Genomic DNA, 27,318 nt, shown 5'->3' with positions numbered 1-27,318 from the left:
TCCATTCTCTATGTCTGCGTTTTTATTCCTATCCTGCCCCTGGGTTTGTCAGAACCACTTTTTTTTTTTTTAGATTCCATATATATGTGTTAGCATACGGTATTTGCTTTTCTCTTTCTGACTTACTTCACTCTGTATGACAGACTTTAGGTCCGTCCACTTCACTACAAATAGTTCAATTTCATTTCTTTTTATGGCTGAGTAATATTCCATTGTATATATGTGCCACATCTTCTTTATCCATTCATCCAATGATGGACACGTAGGTTGTTTCCATCTCCGAGCTATTGTAAATAGAGCTGCAATGAACATTTTGGTACATGACTCTTTTTGACATATGGTTTTCTCAGGGTATATGCCCAGTAGTGGGATTGCTGGGTCATATGGTAGTTCTATTTTTAGTTTTTTAAGGAACCTCCATACTGTTCTCCATAGTGGCTGTATCAATTTACATTCCCACCAACAGTGCAAGAGGGTTCCCTTTTCTCCACACCCTCTCCAGCATTTATTGTTTGTAGATTTTTTGATAATGGCCATTCTGACCGGTGTGAGGTGATTGTAGTTTTGTTTTTCATTTCTCTAATGATTAGTGATGTTGAGCATCCTTTCATGTGTTTGTTGGCAATCTGTATATCTTCTTTGGAGAAATGTTTATTTAGGTCTTCTGCCCATTTTTGGATTGGGCTGTTTGGTTTTTTGATATTGAGCTGCATGAGCTGCTTGTATATTTTGGAGATTAATCCTTTGTCAGTTGCTTCATTTGCAAATATTTTCTCCCATTCTGAGAGTTGTCTTTTCGTCTTGTTTATGGTTTCCTTTGCTGTGTAAAAGCTTTTAAGTTTTATTGTCCCATTTGTTTATTTTTTTTTCCATTTCTCTAGGAGGTGAGTCAAAAAGGATCTTGCTGTGATTTATGTCATAGAGTGTTCTGCCTATGTTTTCCTCTAAGAGTTTTATAGTGTCCGGCCTTACATTTAGGTCTTTAACCTATTTTGAGTTTACTTTTGTATATGGTGTTAGGGAGTGTTCTAGTTTCATTCTTTTACATGTAGCTGTCCTGTTTTCCCAGCACCACTTATTGAAGAGGCTGTCTTTTCTCCATTGTATATTCCTGCCTCCTTTATCAAAGATAAGGTGACCATATGTACGTGGGTTTATCTCTGGGCTTTCTATCGTGTTCCATTGATCTATATTTCTGTTTTTGAAAAGCAAGTGTATTCTTTGTCTCCCTCTTTTTTTTTTTTTTTTTTTTTGCGGTACGCGGGCCTCTCACTGTTGTGGCCTCTCCCGTTGCGGAGCACAGGCTCCGGACGCGCAGGCCCAGCGGCCATGGCTCACGGGCCCAGCCGCTCCGCGGCACGTGGGATCTTCCTGCACCGGGGCACGAACTCGTGTCCCCTGCATCGGCAGGCGGACTCTCAACCACTGCGCCACCAGGGAAGCCCCCCTGTCTCCCTCTTTTTTACTCAGTAGTAACTACTTTATACACTTCATCTTGCTTTTGTCATTTAACAGTATATGTTAGAGATCAATACCTAAAGAGAAAATGCTTCCTTAGTGTTTTTTATGACCTCATAATATGCCACTGACTGAATAAACCACATTGTTTCTAATATTTTACTATTGCAACAATCTGTGTATGTATGAACAGATTTATATATATGTGATATAGTATCATAAATTTTTAAAAGGATTGCTTTATTAATGATTGTAATATTTTATTGAGATATAATTGACATGTATTAGTTTCATAAAAGGTATAATTTTGATAAACATTACTAAATTGTAGAGGTTGTATGAATTTCTGTTACCATCTCCAATATATGAGACTACAGCTGAGCCTTGAACAATGCAAGGGTTAGGGATGCTGACCCCCCATGTAGTGGAAAATCTCTCTATAACTTTTTAGTACTGTAGTATGTATTTATTGAAAAAATTCTGTGTATAAGTGGTCTGTGAAGTTCAAACCCGTGTTCAAGGGTCGACTGTATATTTTACCACACATTTGCTAATAAAATGGCCTATGAGACTTCTGGATCTTACCTATCTGATAGGCTAAAAAATAGAATTAGCATGTAATTTTAATTTTTTTAAACTATGAGTGAGACTGATCTCTTATATTTAGATTTCATTTTCTGCAAGCTATCGATATCTTTTGCCTATTTTTCTTTAGGTGGTGGACTTATATTTACAGTTGGCCCTCCATATCCATGGGTTCTGCATCCATGGATTCATCCAATCCCAGATGAAAAATATCTGGGAAAAAAAGTTCCAGGAAGTTTCAAAAAGCAAAACTTAAATTTGCTGTGCACCAGCAACTATTTATCAATACATTGTATTTACAACTATTTACATGACATTTATATTGTATTAGGTATTATAAGTAATCTAGAAATTATAAGTAATCTAGAAATTATTTAACACACACAGGAGGATGTGTGTAGGTTAAATGAGAATACTGTGCCATTTTATATGAGGGATTTGAGCATCTGCGGAATTTGGTATCCATGAGAGGTCCTGAAACCAGTTCCCCAAAGATACCAAGGGAGGGGACTGTATTTGTAGTTCTTTATTTATTAACAAAATTAGCCCCTTTATCTACCATAATTTAACAATATATCTTTTGCAACAATTTTTCTCAGCAATTTTATGTGAGCTTTTAAATTGTCTTTTGAGTGTTGTGGCCATGCAGAAATGTTGGGACTTTATGTAGACAGATTTGTCTATGATTACTTTTACAGCTTCTAGATTTTGTGTCATACCTAAAAAGTCATTCTCCACCCCAAGTATATAAGTGCTTTCATCTTGAACTTAATGCCTTCTTTTTTGTTGTTAATTTTTTTTTTACATTTGAATTTTTAATCTACTTGGAATTCATCTTGGTATGAGATATGGTATGGCTTCAGTGTTATTTTTTTCTAGATGCTTATCTAGAATCCGTTTGTTGAATAATTCATCTTTTTCTGAATGGTTTGAAATATCACATAAAATAAATACTAAAACTGTTTGCCTATGCCCCAGTATAACACAATTTTATTAGAGCTTAATGATCTATTTCTCTTCTCTTTCAGCATTTTCCTGTTAAGCCTTGCTTGTTTGTTTTTCTGTATGAAATTTAGTATCATCCTGTTTAATTCAGATAACTATGTTGGTATTTTTATTGGAATTGTGTTCAAATTTATGACTAAATCAAGGAGATTTGCATTTTTATGATAGTGATTCTTTCTAGCAAAGAACATTTTAAAGGAAATACGTTTTAAAGCTTCTTCAAATACATCACTCATTTTTCTTATTAAATGTATTCCTAGGTGTTTTATCTCTTTTGTTACTATGGTTGTATTCGTTTGCTAGGGCTACCATAACAAGGTTTCACAGACTGGGTGGCTTAAACAACAGAAATTTATTTTCTCACAGTTTTGGAGACTGGAAGTCTAAGATCAAGGTGCCAGCATAGTCCATCTCCTCTGTGGCCTTTCTTCTTGGCTTCCGGGGGGCCACTCTCTTAGTATTTCCTCACATGGTTTTTTCTGGTGGTCTTTTTCCTCATATGATCTTTTCTCACATGGTGTATCCCTGGTATCTATGTTTCCAAATTTCCTCTTCTTATAAGGACATCAATCAGATTGGTTTAGGGCTCACCCATATAACCTCATTTAACCTTAATTACCTCTTTAAAGGCTCTATCTCTAATAAATCACATTCTGAGGTACGGGAGTTAGGGTTTCAACATGTGAATTTTAGGAGGACCCATAACAGTGGCAAATGAAGACTTTTCTTTCTTTTACCTACTAACATATATATATATATATATATATATATATATATATATGATCGTATATATGATTTCTGTATTTTACTTTTTACCTAGTGACCTTGCTTATGATATATAATAGTTTTTACTTTATTCTCAGCTTTTTCAGGAATAAAATTATTATTATTTATAAATAATAATTTTATCTCCCTCTTTGTAGTTTTTATACCCTTAATTTATTTCTTTTGTTTAATTGCAGTCTGTTAGAACTGTTGAAACAAGGTTAAGAGTGGTGGTGGTGACCTAAATGGAAAGGAAATCCAAAAAAGGGGATATGTGTATACATATGGCTGAGGGACTGCTGTGCAGTAGAAACTAATACAACATTGTAAAGCAACTATGTTTCAACAAAAATTTTAAAAAAGAAAAAAAAAATAAGCTCACCAGAAAAAAACGAAAGAGTGGTGGTGGTAAATACTGTTCTTGTATTCCTGACTTTAATGCAAATATTTAGTGCCTTTGGTGTTCCCTTTAAGCATGATAGAATTATTTTGTCACCTTAAGGGCTTAGTCATCATCTGTATGTATTTTATTACAGTATTTAAAAGCCAAGAATAGATTCTTAATTTTGTCAAACGCCTTTTTGGCATACGTGAAAATGATTATATATATCTTCCTGTTGATCCAACAATGTGTTGAATTTATAAATCAGTTTCCTAATATTGAAGTGTCCTTCCATTTCTATATTTGGTCATGACTTATTCTTTGAATTTGCTGTTGAATTCTGTTTGCATACAAGTTCATAAATGAGACATATATAGTTTTATTGTTTTATAGAGTATGTTGAGGTAGGTGCAGTGTTCTTGCTTCTGGAATCAGTTTTTTCAATATTTTTCTGTCATTTGTTTTCATTAATTTTTAAGTTTATTGAAATGGAATTGAGCAAAGTAATCTCTTAAGATTATTTTAGTTTTGTTCTCTTTGTAATTTTTTACTTATTATCATTTCTCTGTGTGTGTGCATATATGTGTGTGTGTGTATTTGCTGTTTTCGTCCCTTTGTTGTTTTGATCAGGCTAGAGAATTTTTTTTCAAATATTGAAGTTTGGGGTTTATTAATTTGTTTTTTGGTCTTGAAATTACTTAATTTCTTCTTTTATCTTCATTACTTCCTTCCATTTCTTTTTACTTTATTGATGGATAACACAGTTAATATTCTTAGTTAACTATTAGTCTATTAATTTGACTTACGGTTTATTGTTCTGCAGAAGTTTTAAGTTTTTAATAATCAAAACTATCCATCTTTTCCTTTTTTAACTTCTTTATTTCATATTACTCTTTAAAAAGGGCCTTCTGCACCCCCCATTATAAAAATGTTCTTAATTCTTTTCATACTTCTATAATTTGCTTTTATCTCTCTAGATTTTATTTTTCTTTATTGTGCGAGGTGGCATCTAAATTGTTTTGTTTCCAGGTAGACTGCCAGCCATTTCAACGTCACTTATTAAATAGTCTATCTTTTCCCCATTTATTTGAAATACTTAACTTTCCATGTTCTGTGAAAAATCCTACTGATCTTTTTGGATTGCATCAACTTTATAGGATTATAGGATTAATTTGGGGGATAATTGAGTTGACATCTTTAAATCGTTGAATATTTCCATATAGAAATATGGAGTATTTAATCCATTTACTTCAGTTTTTTTCTATGTCCTTTGATAGCATTTTATTATTTTCTTTTTCTTTCTTGTTAGGTTTATTCCTAGGTGTTTTATAGTTTTTGTTGATATTATAAATGAAATTGTTTTCATTATGTTTCTTTTCTGGTTATTGGTGGTATATAGGAAAACATTCAGTTTTTGCATATTAATCTTGTCCAACCTAGTCACTGAATCCTTTGATTGTTTCTTTTTGTTTTTCAGTTTCTCTTGGATTTTCTGGATAGTCTTTTTGTCTCTTTGTTCCCAGTTATTATACTAGTGTGTTTTGTTTTGTTTTTTCTTTCTTTTAAGGGTATCATATTAAATTGACTAGTCTTATTCTCTGTAGCTCCAGAGGGCAGAACTAGGACAGAAGGGCAGAATGGCTAGAGCTGTTTGAACATGGAAGAGACAGCTTTGTATTTTATCATAACCACTGTACTGATTATATACATAGAACAACTAAATTAAAAGCAAATTAATTTGTTAGGTAAAAAGTAAGACTAGATGACTTCTAAGTCTAAATGATAAGTTGAAAGTATAGAGAGAATTAAGGAGTGACTTTAAGAACACCTATATAGAGGGTAGTGGGGGATGAAAGGGTAGTAGAGCAGGAGTAGGAGGTCAAGAAGAAAGGGTAATGCCTGATTAGGAGATTAAACCCGACTATGCAGTATCGTAGAAGCTGGGAAGATGAAAGTTTTGTAAAGTCTGAGATGGTCATCAATAACTGATACTATGTAGAAGTGTTTAAAAAAAGAAAGCCAACAAGAAGCCATTGTATTTGTTAATGAGAAGGTTATTTGTGATCTGCTTTAGTGATTCTTTTTTTTTTTTAATTATTTTTTTTATTGAAGTATAGTTGATTTACAATGTTGTGTTAGTTTCTGCTGTACGTCAAAGTGAGTCAGTTATACATATATCCAACTCTTTTTCAGTTTCTATTCCCATATAGGTCATTACACATCACAGAGTTCCCTGTGCTATACGGTAGGTTCTTTTTTTTTTTTGCCGTACACGGACCTCTCACTGTTGTGGCCTCTCCCGTTGCGGAGCACAGGCTCCGGACGTGCAGGCTCAGCGGCCATGGCTCACAGGCCCAGCTGCTCCACAGCATGTGGGATCTTCCCAGACCGGGGCACAAACCCATGTCCCCTGCGTCGGCAGGCGGACTGTCAACCATTGCGCCACCAGGGAAGCCCAGTAGGTTCTTATTAGTTATCTATTTTACATATAGTAGTGTGTAGATGTCAATCCCAGTCTCCCAATTTATCCTCCCCCCCCCTTTCCCCCTTGGTAACCATAAGTTTGTTTTCTACATCTGTGACTCAATTTCTGTTTTGTAAATAGGTTCATTTGTACCATTTTTTTAGATTCCACATATAAACGGTATCATATTTGTCCTTCTCTGTCTGACTTGCTTCACTCAGTATGACAATCTCTAGGTCCATCCATGTCACTGCAAGTGGCTTTATTTCGCTCTTTTTTATGGCTGAGTAATATTCCATTGTATATATGTACCACATCTTCTTTATCCATTCCTCTGTCAATGTACATTTAGGTTGCTTCCATGTCCTGGGTATTGTAAATAGTGCTTCAATGAACATTGGGGTGCATATATCCTTTTGAATTATGGTTTTCTTCAGATATATGTCCAGGAGTGAGTTTGCTGGATCATATGATAGCACTGTTTTTAGTTTTTTAAGGAATCTCCATTCTGTTGTCCATAGTGGCTGTACCAGTTTACATTCCCACCAAGAGTGTAGGAGGGTTCCCTTTTCTCCACACCCTCTCCAGCATTTATTGTTTGTGGATTTTTTGATGATGGCCATTCTAACTGGTGAGGTGATATTTCTTTGTAGTTTTGATTTTCATTTCTTTAATAATCAGTGATGTTGAGCATGTCTTCATGTGCCTCTTGGCCATCTGTATGTCTTCTTTGGAGAAATATCTATTTAGATCTTCTGCCCATTTTTTGATTGGGTTGTTTTTCTTTTTGATATTGAGCTGCATGAGCTGTTTGTATATTTTGGAGATTAATCCCTTGTTGGTGACGTCTTTTGCAAATATTTTCTCCCATTCTGTGGGTTTTCTTTTCATTTTGTTGATGGTTTCCTTTGCTGTGCAAAAGCTTTTAAGTTTAATTAGGTCCCATTTGTTTATTTTTGTTTTTATTTTCATTACTCTCGGAGGGGGATCAGAAAAGATCTTGCTGCTATTTATGTCAGAGAGTGTTCTGCCTGTGTTTTCCTCTAAGAGTTTTGCAGTAATTGGTCTTACATTTAGGTCTCTAATCCATTTTGATTTATTTTTGTGCATGGTGTTAGAGAATGTTCTAATTTCATTCTTTTACATGTAGCTATCCAGTTTTCCCAGCACCACTTATTTTTTTTGCGGTATGCGGGCCTCTCACTGTTGTGGCCTCTCCCGTTGCGGAGCACAGGCTCTGGACGCGCAGGCTCAGCAGCCATGGCTCACGGGCCCAGCTGCTCCGCGGCACGTGGGATCTTCCCAGACCGGGGCACGAACCCGTGTCCCCTGCATCGGCAGGCGGACTCTCAACCACTGCGCCACCAGGGAAGCCCCCAGCACCACTTATTGAAGAGGCTGTCTTTTCTCCATTGTATATTCTTGCCTCCTTTGTCATAGATTAGGTGATCATGCTTTTAGTGACTCTTCCTAATTTTAGTTCTTAACTATTCTATGATTTCTTTAATTTGTATTTTCATCTAGATTATCAGCTTGGTGGGAACACTAGTCAAACCTTACTTCTGTTTATAAGTCTCATGGGGCTTTTTGAATAACATTATTCTTAGAGTAGTAGATAATCCATAAATATTTGTTGTTTGACTTTTATGTAAATCTTAAAGGAATTACACCTTAACTGCAGGTTATGACTGTGGTTTAAGTTCCATGTTTTGAACTTACCAGTCCAACTATAATCATGTGCCAGTTAGAGATAAAATGTAATAAGAAAAAATTTTAAACAGAGTCAGCCTAAGAGGCAAAATAAACTAATTTGTAGAATAGAAATGCAAAATGATGACTAGAGATAAAAACAGGGGCTACTAGAATCTAGGTCTGAAGTTGCTGGAGGTGGCTAGGGCATTCATTTTATATGGGATATAGGGAGGTAAAAGTGTCACATGGGAGTCCGGACCAGAACTAGGTGCACTGGTTAAAAGTAGGAATTGGAAATGGGACTCTCCTGCTCCTGAAAGGAAGTTTGTATAAAAGGTACAACTGTTCTCTGAAGCTGTATATAGTATAAAAATGCTTAAAATACTTATCTAGAGATGTAGGAGGGCCAAACTGCAATGACTCAGTCCCTGAACCTGCAGTACCTGATAATATCTGGAGTGTGCAGTCACGAATATTAGACTTGGTTTTTAACTAGGGCCTCATGGGTACTGGTGAAGACAAAAAAGGAATGAAACAGGTGAGATATATGGAGGGAGTGAGGGAGAGAGAAAGACAGAGGGAGAACTCTCTCATGCAAGATCTGTAAACTAAAATTCCAAAGCACAATGAAACAGAAAAGCTAAACCTAGAAAGACGTCCAATAAAAACAGAAGATGGATTCACTCCCAGATGAAATAAAAGTAATAAAATTTTTTAAAGACTTATTTTTAAAATAAGTATGTTTAGGATTCTTCAAAAGATAAATAATAAAAACCACTTTAAAGGAATAAGAAATTATGATAAATTAGCAGAAATGAAATAAGAATAGACAAATATAAAAACCAATTAGCTTAGAAATGAAGTTATGGGAATTAAGTCAATAGATGGAATGAACTCTAAAGTAGACATGATTGAAGAGCGAATTAGTGAAATGGAAAATTGTTCTGAAGAGATCACCCAGAATGCAGAATGCAGAGAGACATAAAATACTCAAAATTATCTAATTATGCCATTAAGAGATATTTTAAAAATTAGGTAGAGGGACTTCAATATACATCTTACGGGAGTTCTAGAACAGGAGACCATAAGAATGACTAAGAAGTGATAACTAAAGTGCTAATGTCTTTGAATTTTTCAGAATTGAAAACTTGAGTTCTCAGATTAAATGTACACTCTGCATACTAAGCAGGACAAATAAAAACCAATCACAATGAGAAACATTCATTGCAACTATAAGACAGAATGATAGAGACAAACTTAAAAGCTACCAGAAGAAATAAATCTCCAAAAGATTATCAATTATGCAAGCTTTTCAACAGCAATCATAGAAGCTAATGAATAAATGTCTTTAAAATGCTGAGAGATGATGACTTTATCCATCTAAACCACCATTCAAGATTGAGGACAAGATAAAGACATTTTTGGGCAAAGACTAAAATAATTTATCTCTGGCATACCCTATCTGTAAGAATTTCTAAAGGGCATCCTTTAGCAAGAAGAAAAGAGAACGCCAAAGATAGGAGTCGAGTGTACTTTTTGGCAAAGTTAATTAACAATAATAATAACAGAACCAGTTCTTTTTGTAAAGGTTGTTCTGAATGTCGGGAAAATAATAACGAGTATAGGTAGCTAAAGTGTGCTAGGAGCATAATCTTGTTCAAGGAGATGGAGGTGCTGAATAATTTTTTTTTTTGTACTGCTCCACCTTGATTTTTATTCATAGCACAAACAAAATAGTACATTAGAGCAAACTTTAAAAAGAAATAAAAGCCTCAAAATCTCACTCTCTAACCATATTGTTTTTAGTTTTCCTTTTGTCTCATTTTGAAAACAAAATTTAAAATAGTTGAATCATGGTGTATGCATACATATGTATCCTGGTTACTTAAAGTAACATTACCCTATAAGCTATTTTCCAAGTTGCTACGTAGTTTCCATATTTACGATCTTTAGCGGTTGCAAAATAATCCATATTTACTTGTCCCTTTGCTGTTGTTGCTCATTTAGACTGTTCTTTTTTCTTGAATTTTATTTATTTTTTTATACAGCAGGTTCTTATTAGTTTTCCATTTTATACATATTAGTATATGCCAATCCCAGTCTCCTAATTCATCACACCACCACCACCACCCCGCCGCTTTACCCCCTTGGTGTCCATACATTTGTTCTCTATATCTGTGTCTCTATTTCGGCCCTGCAAACCGGTTCATCTGTACCATTTGTCTAGGTTCCACATATATGCGTTAATATACAATATTTGTTTTTCTCGTTCTGACTTACTTCACTCTGTATGGCAGTCTCTAGATCCATCCACATCTCTACAAAATGCAATTTCGTTCCTTTTAATGGCTGAGTAATATTCTATTGTATATATGTACCACATCTTCTTTATCCATTCGTCTGTTGATGAGCATTTAAGTTGCTTCTATGACCTAGCTATTGTAAATAGTGCTGCAATGAACATTGGGGTGCATTTGTCTTTTTGAATTATGGTTTTCTCTGGGTGTATGCCCAGTAGTGGGATTGCTGGGTCATATGGTAATTCTGTATTTAGTTTTTTAAGGAACCTCCATACTTTTCTTCATAGTGGCTGTATCAGTTTACCTTCCCACCAACAAACAGTGCAAGAGGGGTTCCCTTTTCTCCACACCCTCTCCAGCATTTGTTGTTCATAGATTTTCTGATGATGCCCATTCTAACTGGTGTGAGGTGATACCTCATTGTAGTTTTGATTTGCATTTCTCTAATAATTAGTGATGTTGAGCAGCTTTTCATGTGCTTCTTGGCCATCTGTATGTCTTCTTTGGAGAAATGTCTATTTAGATCTTCTGCCCATTTTTGGATTGGGTTGTTTGTTTCTTTAATATTGAGCTGCATGAGCTGTTTATATATTTTGGAGATTAATCCTTTGTCCATTGATTCATTTGCAAATATTTTCTCCCATTCTGAGGGTTGTCTGTTCGTCTTGTTTGTAGTTTCCTTTGCTTTGCAAAAGCTTTTAAGTTTCATTAGGCCCCATTTGTTTATTTTTATTTCGATTCCATTTTGTTTTTATTTCCATTCCATTTTGTTTTTATTTCCATTAGGAGATGGATCAAAAAAGATCTTGCTGTGATTTATGTCAAAGAGTGTTCTTCCTATGTTTTTCTCTAAGAGTTTTATAGTGTCCAGTCTTACATTTAAGTCTCTAATCCATTTTGATTTATTTTTGTGTATGGTGTTAGAGAATGTTCTAATTTCATTCTTTTACACGTAGCTGTCCAGTTTTCCCAGCACCACTTATTGAAGAGACTATCTTTTCTCCGTTGTATATCCTTGCCTCCTTTGTCATAGATTAGTTGACCATAGGTGCGTGGGTTTACCTCTGGGCTTTCTATCTTGTTCCATTGATCTATGTTTCTGTTTTTGTGCCAGTACCATGTTGTCTTGATTACTGTAGCTTTGTAGTATAGTCTGAAGTCAGGGAGTCTGATTCCTCCAGCTCCGTTTTTTTCCCTCAAGACTGCTTTGGCTATTCGGGGTCTTTGGTGTCTCCCTATACATTTTAAGATATTTTGTTCTAGTTCCGTAAAAAATGCCATTGCTAATTTGATAGGGATTGCATTGAATCTGTAGATTGCTTTGGGTAGTATAGTCATTTTCACAATGTTGATTCTTCCAATCCAAGAACATGGTATATCTCTCCATCTGTTTGTATCCTCTTTAATTTCTTTCATCAGTGTCTTATAGTTTTCTGCATACAGGTCTTTTGTCTCCCTAGGTAGGTTTATTCCTACATATTTCATTCTTTTTGTTGCAGTGGTAAATGGGAGTGTTTCCTTAATTTCTCTTTCAGATTTTTCATCGTTAGTGTATAGGAATGCAAGAGATTTCTGTGCATTAATTTTGTATCCTGCAACTTTACCAAATTCATTGATTAGCTGTAGTAGTTTTCTGGTGGCATCTTTAGGATTCTCTATGTATAGTATCATGTCATCTGCAAACAGTGACAGTTACTTCTTATTTTCCAATTTGTATTCCTTTTATTTCTTTTTCTTCTCTGATTGCCCTGGCTAGGACTTCCAAAACTATGTTGAATAATAGTGGTGAAGAGTGGACATCCTTGGCTTGTTCCTGATCTTATAGGAAATGCTTTCAGTTTTTCACCATTGAGAATGATGTTTGCTGTGGGTTTGTCATATATGGCCCTTATTATGTTGAGGTAGGTTCCCTCTGTGCCCCCTTTCTGGAGAGTTTTTTATCATAAACGGGTGTTGAATTTTGTCAAAAGCTTTTTCTGCATCTGTTGAGATAATCATATGGTTTTTATTCTTCAGTTTCTTAATATGGTGTATCACATTGATTGATTTGTGTATATTGAAGAATCCTTGCATCCCTGGGGTAAATTCCACTTGATCATGGTGTATGATCCTTTTAATGTGTTGTTGGATTCTGTTTGCTAGTATTTTGTTGAGGATTTTTGCATCTATATTTATCAGTGATATTGGTCTGTAATTTTCTTTTTTTGTAGTACGTTTGTCTGGTTTTGGTATCAGGGTGACGGTGGCCTCATAGAGTGAGTTTGGGAGTGTTCCTTCCCCTGCAGTTTTTTGGAAGAGTTTGAGAAGGATGGGTGTTAGCTCTTCTATAAATCTTTGATAGAATTAATCTGTGAAGCCATCTGCTCCTGGACTTCTGTTTGTTGAAAGATTTTTAATCACAGTTTCAATTTCATTACTTGTGATTTGTCTGCGCATAGCGTCTGTTTCTTCCTGGTTCAGTCTTCGAAGGTTATACCTTTTTAAAAATTTGTCCATTTCTTCCAGGTTTTCCATTTTATGGGCATAGAATTGCTTGTAGTAGTCTCTTAGGATGCTTTGTATTTCTGTGGTGTCTGTTGTAACTTCTCCTTTTTCATTTCTAATTTTATTGATTTGAGTCTTCTCCCTCTTTTTCTTGATGAGTCTGGCTAATGGTTTATCAATTTTGTTTATCTTCTCAAAGAACCAGCTTTTAGTTTTATTGATCTTTGCTATTGTTTTCTTTGTTTCTATTTCATTTATTTCTGCTCTATTCTTTATCATTTCTTTCCTTCTGCTAACTTTGGGTTTTGTTTGTTCTTCTTTCTCTAGTTCCTTTAGGTGTAAGGTTAGATTGTTTATTTGAGATTTTTCTTGTTTCTTGAGGTAGGCTTGTACTGCTATAAACTTCCCTCTTAGAACTGCTTTTGCTGCATCCCATAGGTTTTGGATCATTGTGTTTACATTGTAATTTGTCTCTAGGTATTTTTTGACTTCCTCTTTGATTTCTTCAGTGATCCCTTGGTTATTTAGTAACATATTGTTTAGCCTCCATGTTTTTGTGTTTTTTTCCCTGTAATTGATTTCTAATCTCATAACATTGTGGTCAGGAAAGATGCTTGATATGATTTCAATTTTCTTAAATTTACTGATGCTTGATTTATGACCCAGGATGTGATCTATCCTGGAGAATGTTCCATGTGCACTTAAGAAGAAAGTGTAATCTGCTGTTTTTGGATGGAATGTCCTATAAATATCAATTAAATCTATCTGGTCTGTTGTGTCATTTAAAGCTTCTGTATCCTTATTTACTTTCATTTTGGATGATCTGTCCATTGGTGTAAGTGAGGTGTTAAAGTCCCCCACTATTATTGTGTTACTGTCGATTTCCTCTTTTATAGCTGTTAACAGTTGTCTTATGTACTGAGGTGCTCCTATGTTGGGTGCATATATATTTACAATTGCTATATCTTCTTCTTGGATTGATCCCTTGATCATTATGTAGTGTCCTTCCTTGTCTCTTGTAACATTCTTTGTTTTAAAGTCTATTTTATCGTTTATGAGTACTGCTACTCCAGCTTTCTTTTGATTTCCATTTGCATGGAATATCTTTTTCTATCCCCTCACTTTCAGTCTGTATGTGTCCCTAGGTCTGAAGTGGGTCTCTTGTAGACAGCATATATATGGGTCTTGATGCTGAATTCTCTTAGCTTTTGCTTGTCTGTAAAGCTTTTGATTTCTCCTTCGAATCTGAATGAGATCCTTGCTGGGTAGTGTAATCTTGGTTGTAGATTCTTTCCTTTCATCACTTTAAGTATATCATGCCACTCCCTTCTTGCTTGTAGAGTTTCTGCTGAGAAATCAGCTGTTAACCTTATGGGAGTTCCCTTGTATGTTATTTGTTGTTTTTCCCTTGTTGCTTTCAGTAATTTTTCTTTGTCTTCAATTTTTATCAGTTTGATTACTGTGTGTCTCGGTGTGTTTCTCCTTGGGTTTATCCTGCCTGGTACTCTCTGTGCTTCCTGGATTTGAGTGGCTATTTCCTTTCCCATGTTAGGGAAGTTTTTGACTATAATCTCTTCAAATATTTTCTTGGGTCCTTTCTCTCTCTCTTCTCCTTCTGGGACCCCTATAATGCGAATGTTGTTGCATTTAATGTTGCCCCAGAAGTCCCTCAGGCTGTCTTCATTTCTTTTCATTCTTTTTTCTTTATTCTGTTCCACAGCAGTGAATTCCACCATTCTGTCTTCCAGGTCACTTATCCGTTCTTCTGCCTCAGTTATTCTGCTATTGATTCCTTGTAGTGTATTTTTAATTTCAGTTATTGTATTGTTCATCTCTGTTTGTTTGTTCTTTAATTCTTCGAGGTGTTTGTTCTTTAATTCTTCTAGGTCTTTGTTAAACATTTCTTGCATCTTCTCAATCTTTGCCTCCATTCTTTTTCTGAGGTCCTGGAATATCTTCAGTATCATCATTCTGAATTCTTTTTTCTGGAAGGTTTCGTATCTGCACTTCATTTAGTTGTTTTTCTGGGGTTTTATCTTGTTCCTTCATCTGGTACATAGCCCTCTGCCTTTTCATCTTGTCTGTCTTTCTGTGAATGTGATTTTTGTTCCACAGGCTGCAGGATTATAGTTCTTCTTGCTTCTGCTTTCTGCCCTCTGGTGGATGAGGCTATCTAAGAGGCTTGTGCAAGTTTCCTGATGGGAGGGACTGGTGGTGGGTAGAGCTAGGTGTTGCTCTGGTGGGCAGAGCTCAGTAAAACACTAATCCTGTTGTCTCCTGATGGGTGGGGCTGGGTTCCCTCCTTGTTGGTTGTTGGGCCTGAGGCGACCCAACACTGGAGCCTTCCCTGGGCTCTTTGGTGGGGCTAATGGCAGACTCTGGGAGGGCTCACGTCAAGGAGCACTTCCCAGTTCTTTTGCTGCCAGTGTCCTTGTCCTCATGGTGAGACACAGCCACCCCCTATCTCTGCAAGGGACCCTCCAACAGTAGCAGTTAGGTCTGGTTCAGTCTCCCCTGGGGTCACTGCTCCTTCCCCTGGGTCCCAAAGTGCACACTGCTTTGTGTGTGCCCTCCAAGAGTGGAGTCTCTGTTTCCCACCGTCCTGTTGAAGTCCTACAGTCAAATCCAGCTAGCCTTCAAAGTCTGATTCTTTAGGAAATCCTCCTCTAGTTGCTGGACCCCCAGGTTGGGAAGCCTGACGTGGGGCTCAGAACCTTCACTCCAGTGGATGGACTTCTGTGGTATAAGTGTTCTCCAGTTTGTGAGTCACCCACCCAGCAGTTATGGGATTTGATTTTATTGTGATTGCGCCCCTCCTACCGTCTCATTGTGGCTTCTCCTTTGTCTTTGGATGTGGCGTATCTTTTTTGGTGATTTCCAGTGTCTTCCTGTTGATGATTGTTCAGCAGTTAGTTGTGATTCCAGTGCTCTCGCAAGAGGGAGTGAGTATACGTCCTCCTACTCTGCCATCTTGAACCAGTCTCTAGCAGTGCTGAATAATTTTCAATGTATTTTTTTCTCATAATACGAAGTATAAGTATATATTGTAAATGTATGTGAGTATTTATTGTGCACTTAACTATGTGCCAGACACTGGTCTAGGCTCTGGGGATAAAACCGTTGGGGAAAAAAACTCCTCATGGAGTTTATACTTTAGAAGGAGTAAACTATATATTGTTTAAAAGCAGCAGTATAACCCAAACAGACTTGAAAGAAATACATTGGTAAATAGGAAAAGATACACCTTGAATATGTGCTGGTATGATGAAATAAAAAGCTGATGTGGCAATATTAATGTCACATAAAATACTGTTAAAGGTGAAGAGCACTAAAAAAGTAAATTGGGCAGCTAGAGCATTTATGTAACACGTAACATAGGCTTAAAAGTGAAAAATGACAGGATTAGAAGGAAAACTGATGAGCCCACGGTTTAGCATACCTCTATTAAAATGGATAGGTAAACAGAAAATCAGTCAGGAAAACGTGTACCTCGTTTTATTGCACTTCGCTTTATTGTGCTTTGCAGATAATGCATTTTTTACAAATTGAAGGTTTGTGGCAACCCTGTGTTGAGCAAGTTTGTTGGTACCATTTTTCCAACAGCATTTGCTCACTTCCTGTCTCTGTGTCACATTTTGGTAATTCTCACATTACAGACATACCTCAGAGATGTTGCAGGTTTGGTTCCGGACCACTGCAATAAAGCAAATATCACAATAAAGCAAGTCACACGAATTTTTTGGTTTCCATGTGCATATAAAAGGCTCTCCTTGGACCTCCCTATTAGCTTAGACACAACAATATTGAAATCAGGCCAACTAACCTTAACAGTGGTCTGTAAGGGTTCAAGTGAAAGGGAGAGTTGCACATCTCTCACTTGAAATGAAAAGCTAGAAATGATTAAGCCTAGTGAGGAAGGCATGTTGAAAGTCGAAACAGGCAAAAAGTTAGGCCTCTTGAAAACAGTTAGCCAAGTTGTGAACGCAAAGGGAAAGTTCTCGAAGGAAATTAAAAGTGCTATTCCAGTGAACACACTAATGATAAGAAAGTGGGAAAGCCTTATTGCTAATATAGAGAAAGTTTTAGTGGTCTGGATAGAGATCAAACCAGCCACAACATTCCCTTAAACCAAAGCCTAATCCAGAGCAAGGCCCTAACTCTCTTCAATTCTATGAAGGCCGAGAGATGAGGAAGCTGCAGAAGAAAAGTTTGAAGCTAGCAGACGTTGATTCATGAGATTTAAGGAAAGAGGCCATCTCTATAACATAAAAGTGCAAGGTGAAGCAGCAAGTGCTGATGTAGAAGCTGCAGCAAGTTATCCAAAAGATCTAGCTAAGAAAATTAATGAAGGTGGCTGGCTGCACTGAACAACAGATTTTCAATGTAGATGAAAGTCTTATATTGGAAGAGGATGCTGCCAGGACTTTCATAGCTAGAGGGGAGAAGTCAGTGCCTGGCGTGAGAGCTTCAAAGGACAGGGTGACTCTTGTTAAGGGCTAATGTAGCTGGTGAGTTTTAAGTTGAAGCTAATGTTCATTTACCATTCTGAATTATGCTAAATCTACTCTGCCTGTGCTCTCTAAATGGAAAAACAAAGTTTGGATGACAGCACAACTGTTTACAACATGGTTTACTGAAGCCCACTGTTGAGATCTACTGCTCAGAAAAGAAAAGATTCCTTTGAAAATGTTACTGCTTATTGACAATGCATCTGGTCACCCAAGCACTCTGATGGAGATGTACAAGATTAATGTTATTTTCATGCCTGCCTACCCAACATCCACTCTGCAGCCCACAGATCAAGGAGTAATTTCAACTTTCAAGTCTTTATTATTTAAGAAATACACTTTTTTTTTTTTTTTGCCGCGTGCTGCTCAGCTTGTGGGATCTTAGTTCCCCTACCAGGGATTGAACCCGGGCCACTGCAGTGAAAGCACCAAGTTCTAGCCACTGGACCACCAGGGAATTCCCATAAGAAATTACACTGAAGCTATAGCTGCCATAGATAGTGATTCCTCTGATGGACCTGGGCAAAGTCAATTGAAAACCTTCTGGAAAGGATTCACCATTCTGGATGCCATTAAGAACATTCATGATTCATGGGAAGAGGTCAAAATATCAACATTAACAGGAGTTTGAAAGAAGTTGATTCCAGCCCTCATGGATGACTTGGAGGGCTTTAAGACTTCAGTGGAGGAAGCAACTGCAGATGTAGTGGAAGTAGCAAGAGAACTAGAATTATAAGTGCAGCCTCAAAGATGTGACTAAATTGCTACAATCTCTGACTTCTCAAGGTGGAATCTGCTTCTGGTGAAGATACTGTGAAGATCTTGTTGAAATGACAACAGAGGATTTAGAATATTATATAAACTTAGTTGATTAAGAAGTGGCAGGGTTTGACTCCAGTTTTGAAAGAAGTTCTACTTTGGGTAAAATGCTTTCAAACAGCATTGCCTGCTACAGAGAAATTGTTCATGAAAGGAAGAGGCAATGGATGAGGCACACTTCACTGTGGTCTTATTTTAAGAAATTGTCACGGCCACCCAGCCTTCAGCAGCCACCACCCTGATCAGTCAGCAGCCTTCAACATTGAGGCGAGACTCTCCACACAAAAGGAGCACGACTCATTGAAGGCTCAATGATGGTTGGCATTTTTTAGCAATAAAGTATTTTTTAATTAAGGTATGAACATTGTTATTTAGACACTTATGAATAAATATTGCATACTTATTCAACTACATTATAGTGTAAACATAACTTTTATATGCACTGGGAAACAGAATTATCCCCATGACTCACATTATTGTGGTATTTGCTTTATTGTGGTGGTCTGGAACTAGACTTACAATATCTCTGAGGATGCCTGTATAGAAGATTTGAACAACACAACTAATAAAGTTGATCTAATACATATAGAAAATTTTGTACCCAACAAATAGAGAGTAAGCGTTATTTTTGAGCACACGAGGAATACTTTAAAATGGACTGTGTCCTAAATCACAAAAGAAGTCCCCAAAATTTAAGGTAACCAGAATCAAATAGACCACATTCTATGACCACAGTAACTAAACTTGAAATCAACAATAAAGAGAACTTTTAAAAAAACTCATCTGAATAGAAACTAAAAAACTCACTCATAGGTTAAAGAGGAAGCTTGAAAACAGCCAGCAAAGTAAACATGAAAGTAGGTAGGAGGAAGAGCATATTAAATATAAAAACAGAAATTAATAAAATGGGGGGGGAAAGATTAACACTTTCCTAATTGTATATTGTGATGACCAATGATAAGATGAGTGAAATTGGCCAAGAAGAGTATAGGTATTATTTGAGCCTCTATTCCTGTTCATGGTATATTTTCTATATTAGTAATCTTTTTCTTTAGAAGGTATCCAGTATGAGCTAATAAGAAGACTATAGAACTCAAAATATAGAACATAAATTTGTTGTCAAATTTTAAGTAGTGTGTCTTTTCCATATAATAAGAAAATTAACTATAGAACTGTGTAAGTGAAAATATCAGACTTATAGAATTATTTACTATTTATTTTATTTAAAAGATTTTATAATGGCCTTTAATAGAAAATTCTATTTATATGTGTAAGATATTTTTCTTTCCCTTCTTGTAGGTTACTCAAATGAGTCGTCCAGACCTGATTGTCTTTCTGATGAAATACCTGATGGCTCTCATAGTTGGTATTCCTTCCATTTTTTGGGTTGGAAGCAAAAAGACATGCTTTGAATGGGCCAGTTTTTTTCATGGTCGTAGGAAAAAAGAGTAAGTTGAAGTAAATTATCATGGTGTTCACAAACTTCACATTTACGCAATATCTTTGTGTTTCCTGTGTTAAAATAATTTGGATTTGGAGGAAGTATTCCAAAAAGATTGTAACCTCAGCTTCCACCAGTTATGATTAAACCTTAAATCACAGTTAAAAACTTATTCAGAAAAGATAGCCAAGTAGAACCAGGCTTAAGGCCTATTCCTTACTAATTCAGAATATTTGAGGGAAGACCAATCTTTATTTTAAAAAATCCAAATTATAATCTTCTTAAAATTAAAAACAAATTAATGATTTTATATATATTCTTATTTGATCTTCTTGACACTTCTCTGAGGACTGGTGTGTATTATCATCTCAGTGTTACAGATGAGAAAACTGAGGAACAGAGAGGTTAAGTGCCTTGGCTGAAGTCACATAGGTATTAGATTAGACTTCCATTTCCAACTGTCCATCATTCTTCCAGGTTGTACCATAAATCATTTAAAGAGAGAGCATGTTATTCCATTCTCATGAGATACACGTTAAAGCCAAAATAGCAAAATGATATTAGTAGATAAACTGGAGTATGTTAAAGAAATTATTTTAATTCATAGTTGGCCACATTGCATATTAGACTGTCATGGTAAAATATAAGATGTGCCAAAGCAGTCTTCTCAGGGCATATTTGAGGAATCTTGAATTTTTTGACCCCATAATTAATGAAACAAAACAAAACAAAATAAGACCCTGCAGTATTCACAAAGGAACAAATGACTTCAAAGTGTTTACTAAGGATAAGTCTTATATGTATACTATATTTGAATTATCGCATATTCTAAGTTAGTGGAGTCTATATTCTTATGATTTTACTTAACCTAAGTTCCATGGAAAATGGATTTGGTGGGATAGTCTATAAAACTCTTAAGATATTTAAAATGTTATTGTGTCTTGTATGGGTTAATGTACTTTTTTTATACAACTTAAAGTACTGCATTAGCAGGATCTGTATTTTCTAAAATACCAGTAATTAGCAGCTTCTGTTACATCGATTAGATTGAGATTTTTTAAAATCACAGTTTTAAAGTGTACATTTCTTATTACCATATCTGAGACTACTGCTAGTAATATCAGATAATGCATTTCCCCTTTAAATACAGTTTCATAGGGCAGAGAAGGAAAGAAGAATTCAACAACAAAAATGTATTTCCTAAGAATTCATCCTTTGAGAAAGTCTTTAATGAATGTTTACTGTGTGCTTTGAACTATATTGGGATGCCAAGGATTCAGTAGGATACAAAACAGGCCAAGTCCTTGCTTTTTGTGGAACATCCTTCCTTGGGGGATTTATCTGTATATTTTTTGAAATTTTAAAATATGTTTTAATCACAGTAAAACATAATTCTGAGGGTTTGAATTAAACATTCCTGGTCATCTCTGGACCATACACAAACAATTCTGTAATACAACAATTCTGTTGTGCTAGAAACTCCAGATGGAGCTAAGCCCAAGCTACCCTTTTGGGGAATCTTTCCAGTTATTTGGGGGATCCTGGTTGGGTCAGAATCCTTTCGAAACTGGTTAGAACTCCCAAGAACCCTTCTATTTGGTTTTCTGGAACCATGGACCACCCTCGCAACCCAACAAAGTCATTGTGACCCTCCAGTGCTCTGGGCTAGGGTACCACTCCTCAAGAGTGTGAGCACCCTACAGCCATTTCTAGCATTTGTCTGGTTGAGCCTTTGGGAAATGACTATGGAGTAATCATAATAATGGTTACCAATTAATTGAGCACACTTAATACTCCAAGCACTGTCCTAAGCATTTTACATATTATTAAATCATTTAATCCTCTAAACAACCTTGTGAGGGAGATCGTCATTTTACAGATAAGAAACTGAGGCATAGAACCAAGGTTTAATAGCTAGTGAATGGTAGAATTGAGATTCACACCCAAGCAGTCTGACTCTAGCCTGCTCTTAACCCCTCTGTTATACTGTGTGTCAAAAGACTGGCTTCTAAAATTATGCAAATCAAATTAGTGTTCTTCCTCTGAGTGAAGCCACATTTAAGACTGCGCTTATGCTAATATTTCTGACACTGATTGAAATATTTTTAGAAATTTCTTTTGGAATTATCTGGGTCACAGCACTTAATTTCTCTGGACCTCTGTTTTCTTATTTGTAAAATGAGGGGACAGACCTTCACCATTTGAAGGTGGATTAAATTTTTGGAATGACCAGAAGTCAGTTTGAACCAATTTTTAAAAATAAGTTTAGAAAACAAATTCAGCAATCCAGAGTGACTTGGGATGTATGTATATATGAATAGGGCCATTGATAACACAAGAACAAATGTTGTTTTAACTATCTTTGAGTTGTTCTTTATTCTATTTAGTTTTTGACATTTTGTTTTTATCATATACATAAACATTATGTTTTATCATTACTTTATGATTGTCTTTGAAGCCATTTAAACTTAAGTTTGATCCCCAACTGCTGTTTTCTGTTTTTTTAAACATCTTTATTAGAGTATAATTGCTTTACAGTGGTATGTCAAAGTTTCTGCTTTATAACAAAGTGAATCAGTTATACATATACATATGTCCCCATATCTCTTCCCTCTTGCATCTCCCTCCCTCACACCCCCAACTGCTGTTTTGTTGTATGACTTTTGGAAAGTCCCTTAATCCCTTAGAACCTCAGTTTCTTCATCTATAAAATGGGGATCACAATATTTATTATTAATGGATATCTAATCTTTTTAGGACTTAATCTCTATAATAAAAACATTATTAAGAAAGATTAAAGGAGAGTATATGTAAAATACCTGGCACAATTCAGGTACTCAACAAATATTAGTCTTCTTTCAGCCCTTCTACCCCAGCACTAAAACAACAACGGGATAACAACAATGATCTTTTTCTAATTCGAAAACTTAGAATATATGCACTTTCTCAATTTATGATCCAATCTTTACATGTTGGAGAGTTTTTTTTAATGAAATTGTCTAATTTTAACTTTATGTATGATTCTCATAGTCATTATTTACACAAACTGATACACTGACCTTTGCAAATATTTAATTGGCTCTTTTATTAACTACCACTTTGTTCATCATCATGAACATCTGTCTGCTTTTAACCCTTTCATAGCAGTTAAAAACTTTTGCTCTGGGGCTTCCCTGGTGGCGCAGTGGTTGAGAGTCTGCCTGCCAATGCAGGGGACGCGGGTTTGTGCCCCGGTCCGGGAAGATCCCACATGCCGCGGAGCGGCTGGGCCCGTGAGCCATGGCCACTGAGCCTGCGCGTCCGGAGCCTGTGCTCCACAAGGGGAGAGGCCACAACAGTGAGAGGCCCTCGTACCACAAAAAAAAAAAAAAGAAAAACTTTTGCTCTGGACATAATTCATCCCCTTAATTCTTTTTTCCTAAGCCTTTAATGGGTCTGGGACTTAACTGTATGTTTGCTTAAATTAATTTTTCATATGTTTTGTTCTAATTATGATCATTCATGTTTATTCCAGCACTAGACAAATGCTCTGTCATAAAGTCAACTTGTTACCTTAAAACAACTGCTCTTACAAACTAAAAAATGTGTCTGTGCCATGATGAGGCCTCTACTACTTCCATAAACCATGCAAGAAAATAGTATTTCTACTTTATAATAGTACCTTTGTAATATTTCAGTGTCCTTGAGAATGATAAATTTCTTTAGCTGAAAGGGACTTTTTAGAAATGATGAAATTGTGTACCTTCAGTTTATAGATGAGGAAAATTAAGAAAAGGGGATAGTGAGTTGCCTAAGATTACATATTTACTGACAGAGTTGGAACTAAAATCCTGATTTCCTTATTCTAATACGAACCTCTTTCTATCATACCACTTTTGGGAACAGATTGACACAGATTTTTGTTATATTCTCTCTTCGGCCAACAGTGTTACCTTATATCTGTCCTAAAGACATTATTTGGGAAGGAATTAATTTCAAGAATAACATCAGTTTGTCAAAAAAGTAGAGATGTTAGTCTGTATCTTAAACTTAGTATTTTGTTGTCTAGGATAGTGAATGAGAGCCGACAGGTACTCCAGGAACCTGATTTCGCTCAGTCCCTCCTGAGGGATCCAAATACTCCTATTATAAGAAAATCAAGAGGAACTTCCACTCAAGGAACATCCACACATGCTTCTTCAACTCAGCTGGCCATGGTGGATGATCAGAGAAGCAAAGCAGGGAGTGTCCACAGCAAAGTGAGCAGCTACCATGGCAGCCTCCACAGATCCCGTGATGGCAGGTGAGTTTTATTGGTAGATTAGTTTATTTCGTGTGCTGAATTAGAGTCACATGGCGAGTAGCCAATGTGACTACTACTATTGGAAGAGTAGCCAATTCTGAAAAAGAGGTTGATCATTATTAACGTTTTTGAACTTTCCTAGGTACAGTTGTCCCAGATTATGGTCAGACTTAATGCCAGTCAGAGGAGTTTAGAGTTTGACTCGATGCAGCAAGCAATATGGAGTCATTGACGGGTATTACTGATCAGGGAGAAGGCAGGGTGAAAGTGGTTATTTTAGTAAGATTAATTTGGCAAACAGTTATGGGATACCTACCATGTCAGGCATTGTGCTAGGCTCTGGGAATACAAAGATGATTTAGGCATGATCTTTGTTCTTAATAAGCTCAAGAAAGATAGTGTAGTCATTATTCATGTTGTGATTAAAAGCATGGAGTCTGGAATGATAAACCTCAGTTTCCTCATCTGTAAAATGGAAATAGTAATAATATTTGCCCCTTTAGCAATGTTGTAAACAATAAATGAGATAATGTACCTAATTGTTTGGAACAGTGCCCATCTCCGTAAGTGCCTGATACCAACTTTTATTATCATTATTATAAGTTAATAATTAAAGTAAAATGCAAATATAATAGTATAGTCCAGAGGTTGGCAAACTTTTTCTATAAAGAGCCACATAATAAATAACTTTAGTCTTTGTGGGTCATATGGTCTTTGTTGGCAACTATTCATTTCTGCTGTTGTAGCATGAAAGCAGCCATGGACAATATGTAGTCAAAATGGGAATGGCTGTGTTCCAGTAAAACTATTTACAGAAATAGCAAGGGGCCTCATTTGACTGGCAGACCATAGTTGGCCAACCCCTGTTTAGTTGCTTGGACGAGGGGGTGATTAATTCTGGTGGGGAAGGGGATGGGAAAAAGCTTCACAGAGAATGTTTGAGAGTGGGCTGGATGTGCTTTCCTGTTAAATTTGATGGTGGAGACACTAGAATTAGAAACTTCTTAGGAGCTTTGCATTAATTCAGCTGAGAGATGATGAAGGCTTATGGAAGAACAGTGGCAGTGGCAAGAGAGGAAGAGCTGATCTGAAGGATATTTGAAAAGAAGAAATGAAGTGATAGGAGTTGGAGATGGATTAAAGCAATTGGAGAGAAGGAATGTGCCAAAGATTTTTTTTTTAATATTTCTAGTTTGGGAAACTGAAAGAATGAAAATTATAATGCCTGAAATTCTTTGTTCACTTTGAAACATCTCTGTTTCTACAGCTGTCCTGTATCCTTCCAGTCTCATTCCAGCCTTTCTCTCAGTGTTCCCTGTCCTCCTAGTATAGGGTATGATTCCTATACTTACTGTCTTTTTAGTCCTTCTGGTTTGTCCTCTCAACTTGCTTTCTTTCGCCTTCTAACTTGGTCAGCTACCCTATGTTTTATAAAGGAGCAGCCTTTCTTTGACTATCATATATTTTCTATCTTTTATCCATTTCTTTTTCTTTTCCTTGCCAGATTTTTGAAATGAATATTTTGAATATTTCCGTTCTACCAATTGCATCCTTCATTCCTTGTATTTCTAGTTTTTTTCACCTTCTTACCCACTTCTGACATCACCAATGCCCTGTTTTTTAATCACATTCAAAGATCTTCTCTTTCCTGCCTTTTCCTTCCATTCAGCACTCCTAAATAAAAAGCATTCTTCTAAGTGCTAGGGACACAGAGATGGAAGACAGAAGAGTAAACAGTTGGTAGTAATATACTTTAATGGGTATGATAAAATCATGTACAAAGTGCTTTGGGATTCCAGAGAAGAAAACCATTTAAGTCACCATGGAAAGTCTTGTTCACAAACAGGATAGCACTTTAATTTGAATAGGATTCAGAGGAGGCAGTTGGAAATTTCAGAAAGGAAACAGCATATGAGGAGGGAAGGAGGACAAATGGGCAGTTAAGTACCAGGGCAACTGTAGGAGATGAAACATGCTGGGAAGTTTGGAGTTTTTTCCCTTACAGCAATGAGAAACTATTAGAAGACTTTGAGCATTGGGGTGATAAAATCAGATTTGTATTTTAGGAAGATCACTTGGACAACAGCATAGGAGAGGAGATTGTAAGTAAGCCCAGTTGGGAAGTTTCTAGAGTAATTTAGAGGTCTTAACTTAAGACACTCATAAAGAGGGAGGAAATAAGAGAATCTTTCAGAGTACGTTTTGTCAACACCACCCTCCATGAACTGACTCTCAGCATTATTTGATGTTTGACATTATTAGCCTTATCATTTTCAATAAGGAATGAACAGTTAGAATACAGCTCTTATGCGTGTGGCATTCTGTGTATAAAGAGATATATAGAAGAAAGCTAAAGTATAATTTCTGCACTCTAGAAGAATATAACCTTATGAGAAAGATAGGACATATACATAAGAACCAACTAAAAAATAGTGCAAGCCAGCATATAATTAAAACAGTGAGTATTAGAGATGATCAATGTTATAGAACTTCAGAAAAGGGGAAGATCAGATTGGCCCATGAAAATATCTCAGAGATAAGTAGGATGAGTGAATGGTAATACAAGATAAGTTCATATTGAGTAGAGAATTTCTGAAGGCAATTAAATATAGGGGGATTTCAGCGTCAGTAATCTGAATGGAATGGGAGTTTAGATAAGAAAGTTTATAATCTTTAATATAAGGTAGTTGGTAATTAAAATTGTGAGATAGAATTCCTTGAATCTTAATAAAAAAAAGAACAGACCAAGAACAAGACCTTGGTAAATACAGTAACGATAATAATACAATAAGAGGGACTTCCCTGGTGGCACAGTGGTTAAGAATCTGCCTGCCAATGCAGGGGACACGGGTTTGAGCCCTGGTCCTGGAAGATCCCACATGCCGCAGAGCAGCTAAGCCCACGCACCACAAATACTGAGCCTGTGCTCTAGAGCCCGCGAGCCACAACTACTGAGCTTGCACGCCTAGAGCTTGTGCTCTGCAACAAGAGAAGCCACTGCAATGAGAAGCCCGTGCACCGCAACGAAGAGTAGCCCCCACTCACCACAACTAGAGAAAGCCCACGTGCAGCAACGAAGACCAAACGCAGCCAAAAATTTTAAAAATTAAAAAAAAAATTAAGTGCCTTTAAA

General features: G+C 36.3%; 1 protein-coding gene across 1 annotated transcript in view; it reads left to right on the top strand.

Moving 5' to 3' along the window:
• Positions 1 to 27,318, top strand: part of FZD3 (frizzled class receptor 3) — a 90,571-nt gene that overhangs the window by 49,212 nt on the left and 14,041 nt on the right. The window contains exons 4-5 of the mRNA XM_022594962.3: positions 19,762 to 19,910; positions 23,952 to 24,185. Of these exons, the coding sequence (XP_022450670.1) occupies positions 19,762 to 19,910; positions 23,952 to 24,185 (383 nt within the window). The remainder of the gene's footprint in view (positions 1 to 19,761; positions 19,911 to 23,951; positions 24,186 to 27,318) is intronic.

This window comes from Delphinapterus leucas, chromosome 6 (genome assembly GCF_059928025.1).
Source record: "Delphinapterus leucas isolate spDelLeu-1000000601 "Yukka" chromosome 6, BTC_Dleu_Yukka2, whole genome shotgun sequence".
Lineage (NCBI taxonomy): Eukaryota > Metazoa > Chordata > Mammalia > Artiodactyla > Monodontidae > Delphinapterus > Delphinapterus leucas.
This window is presented reverse-complemented; position numbering and strand designations above follow the sequence as displayed.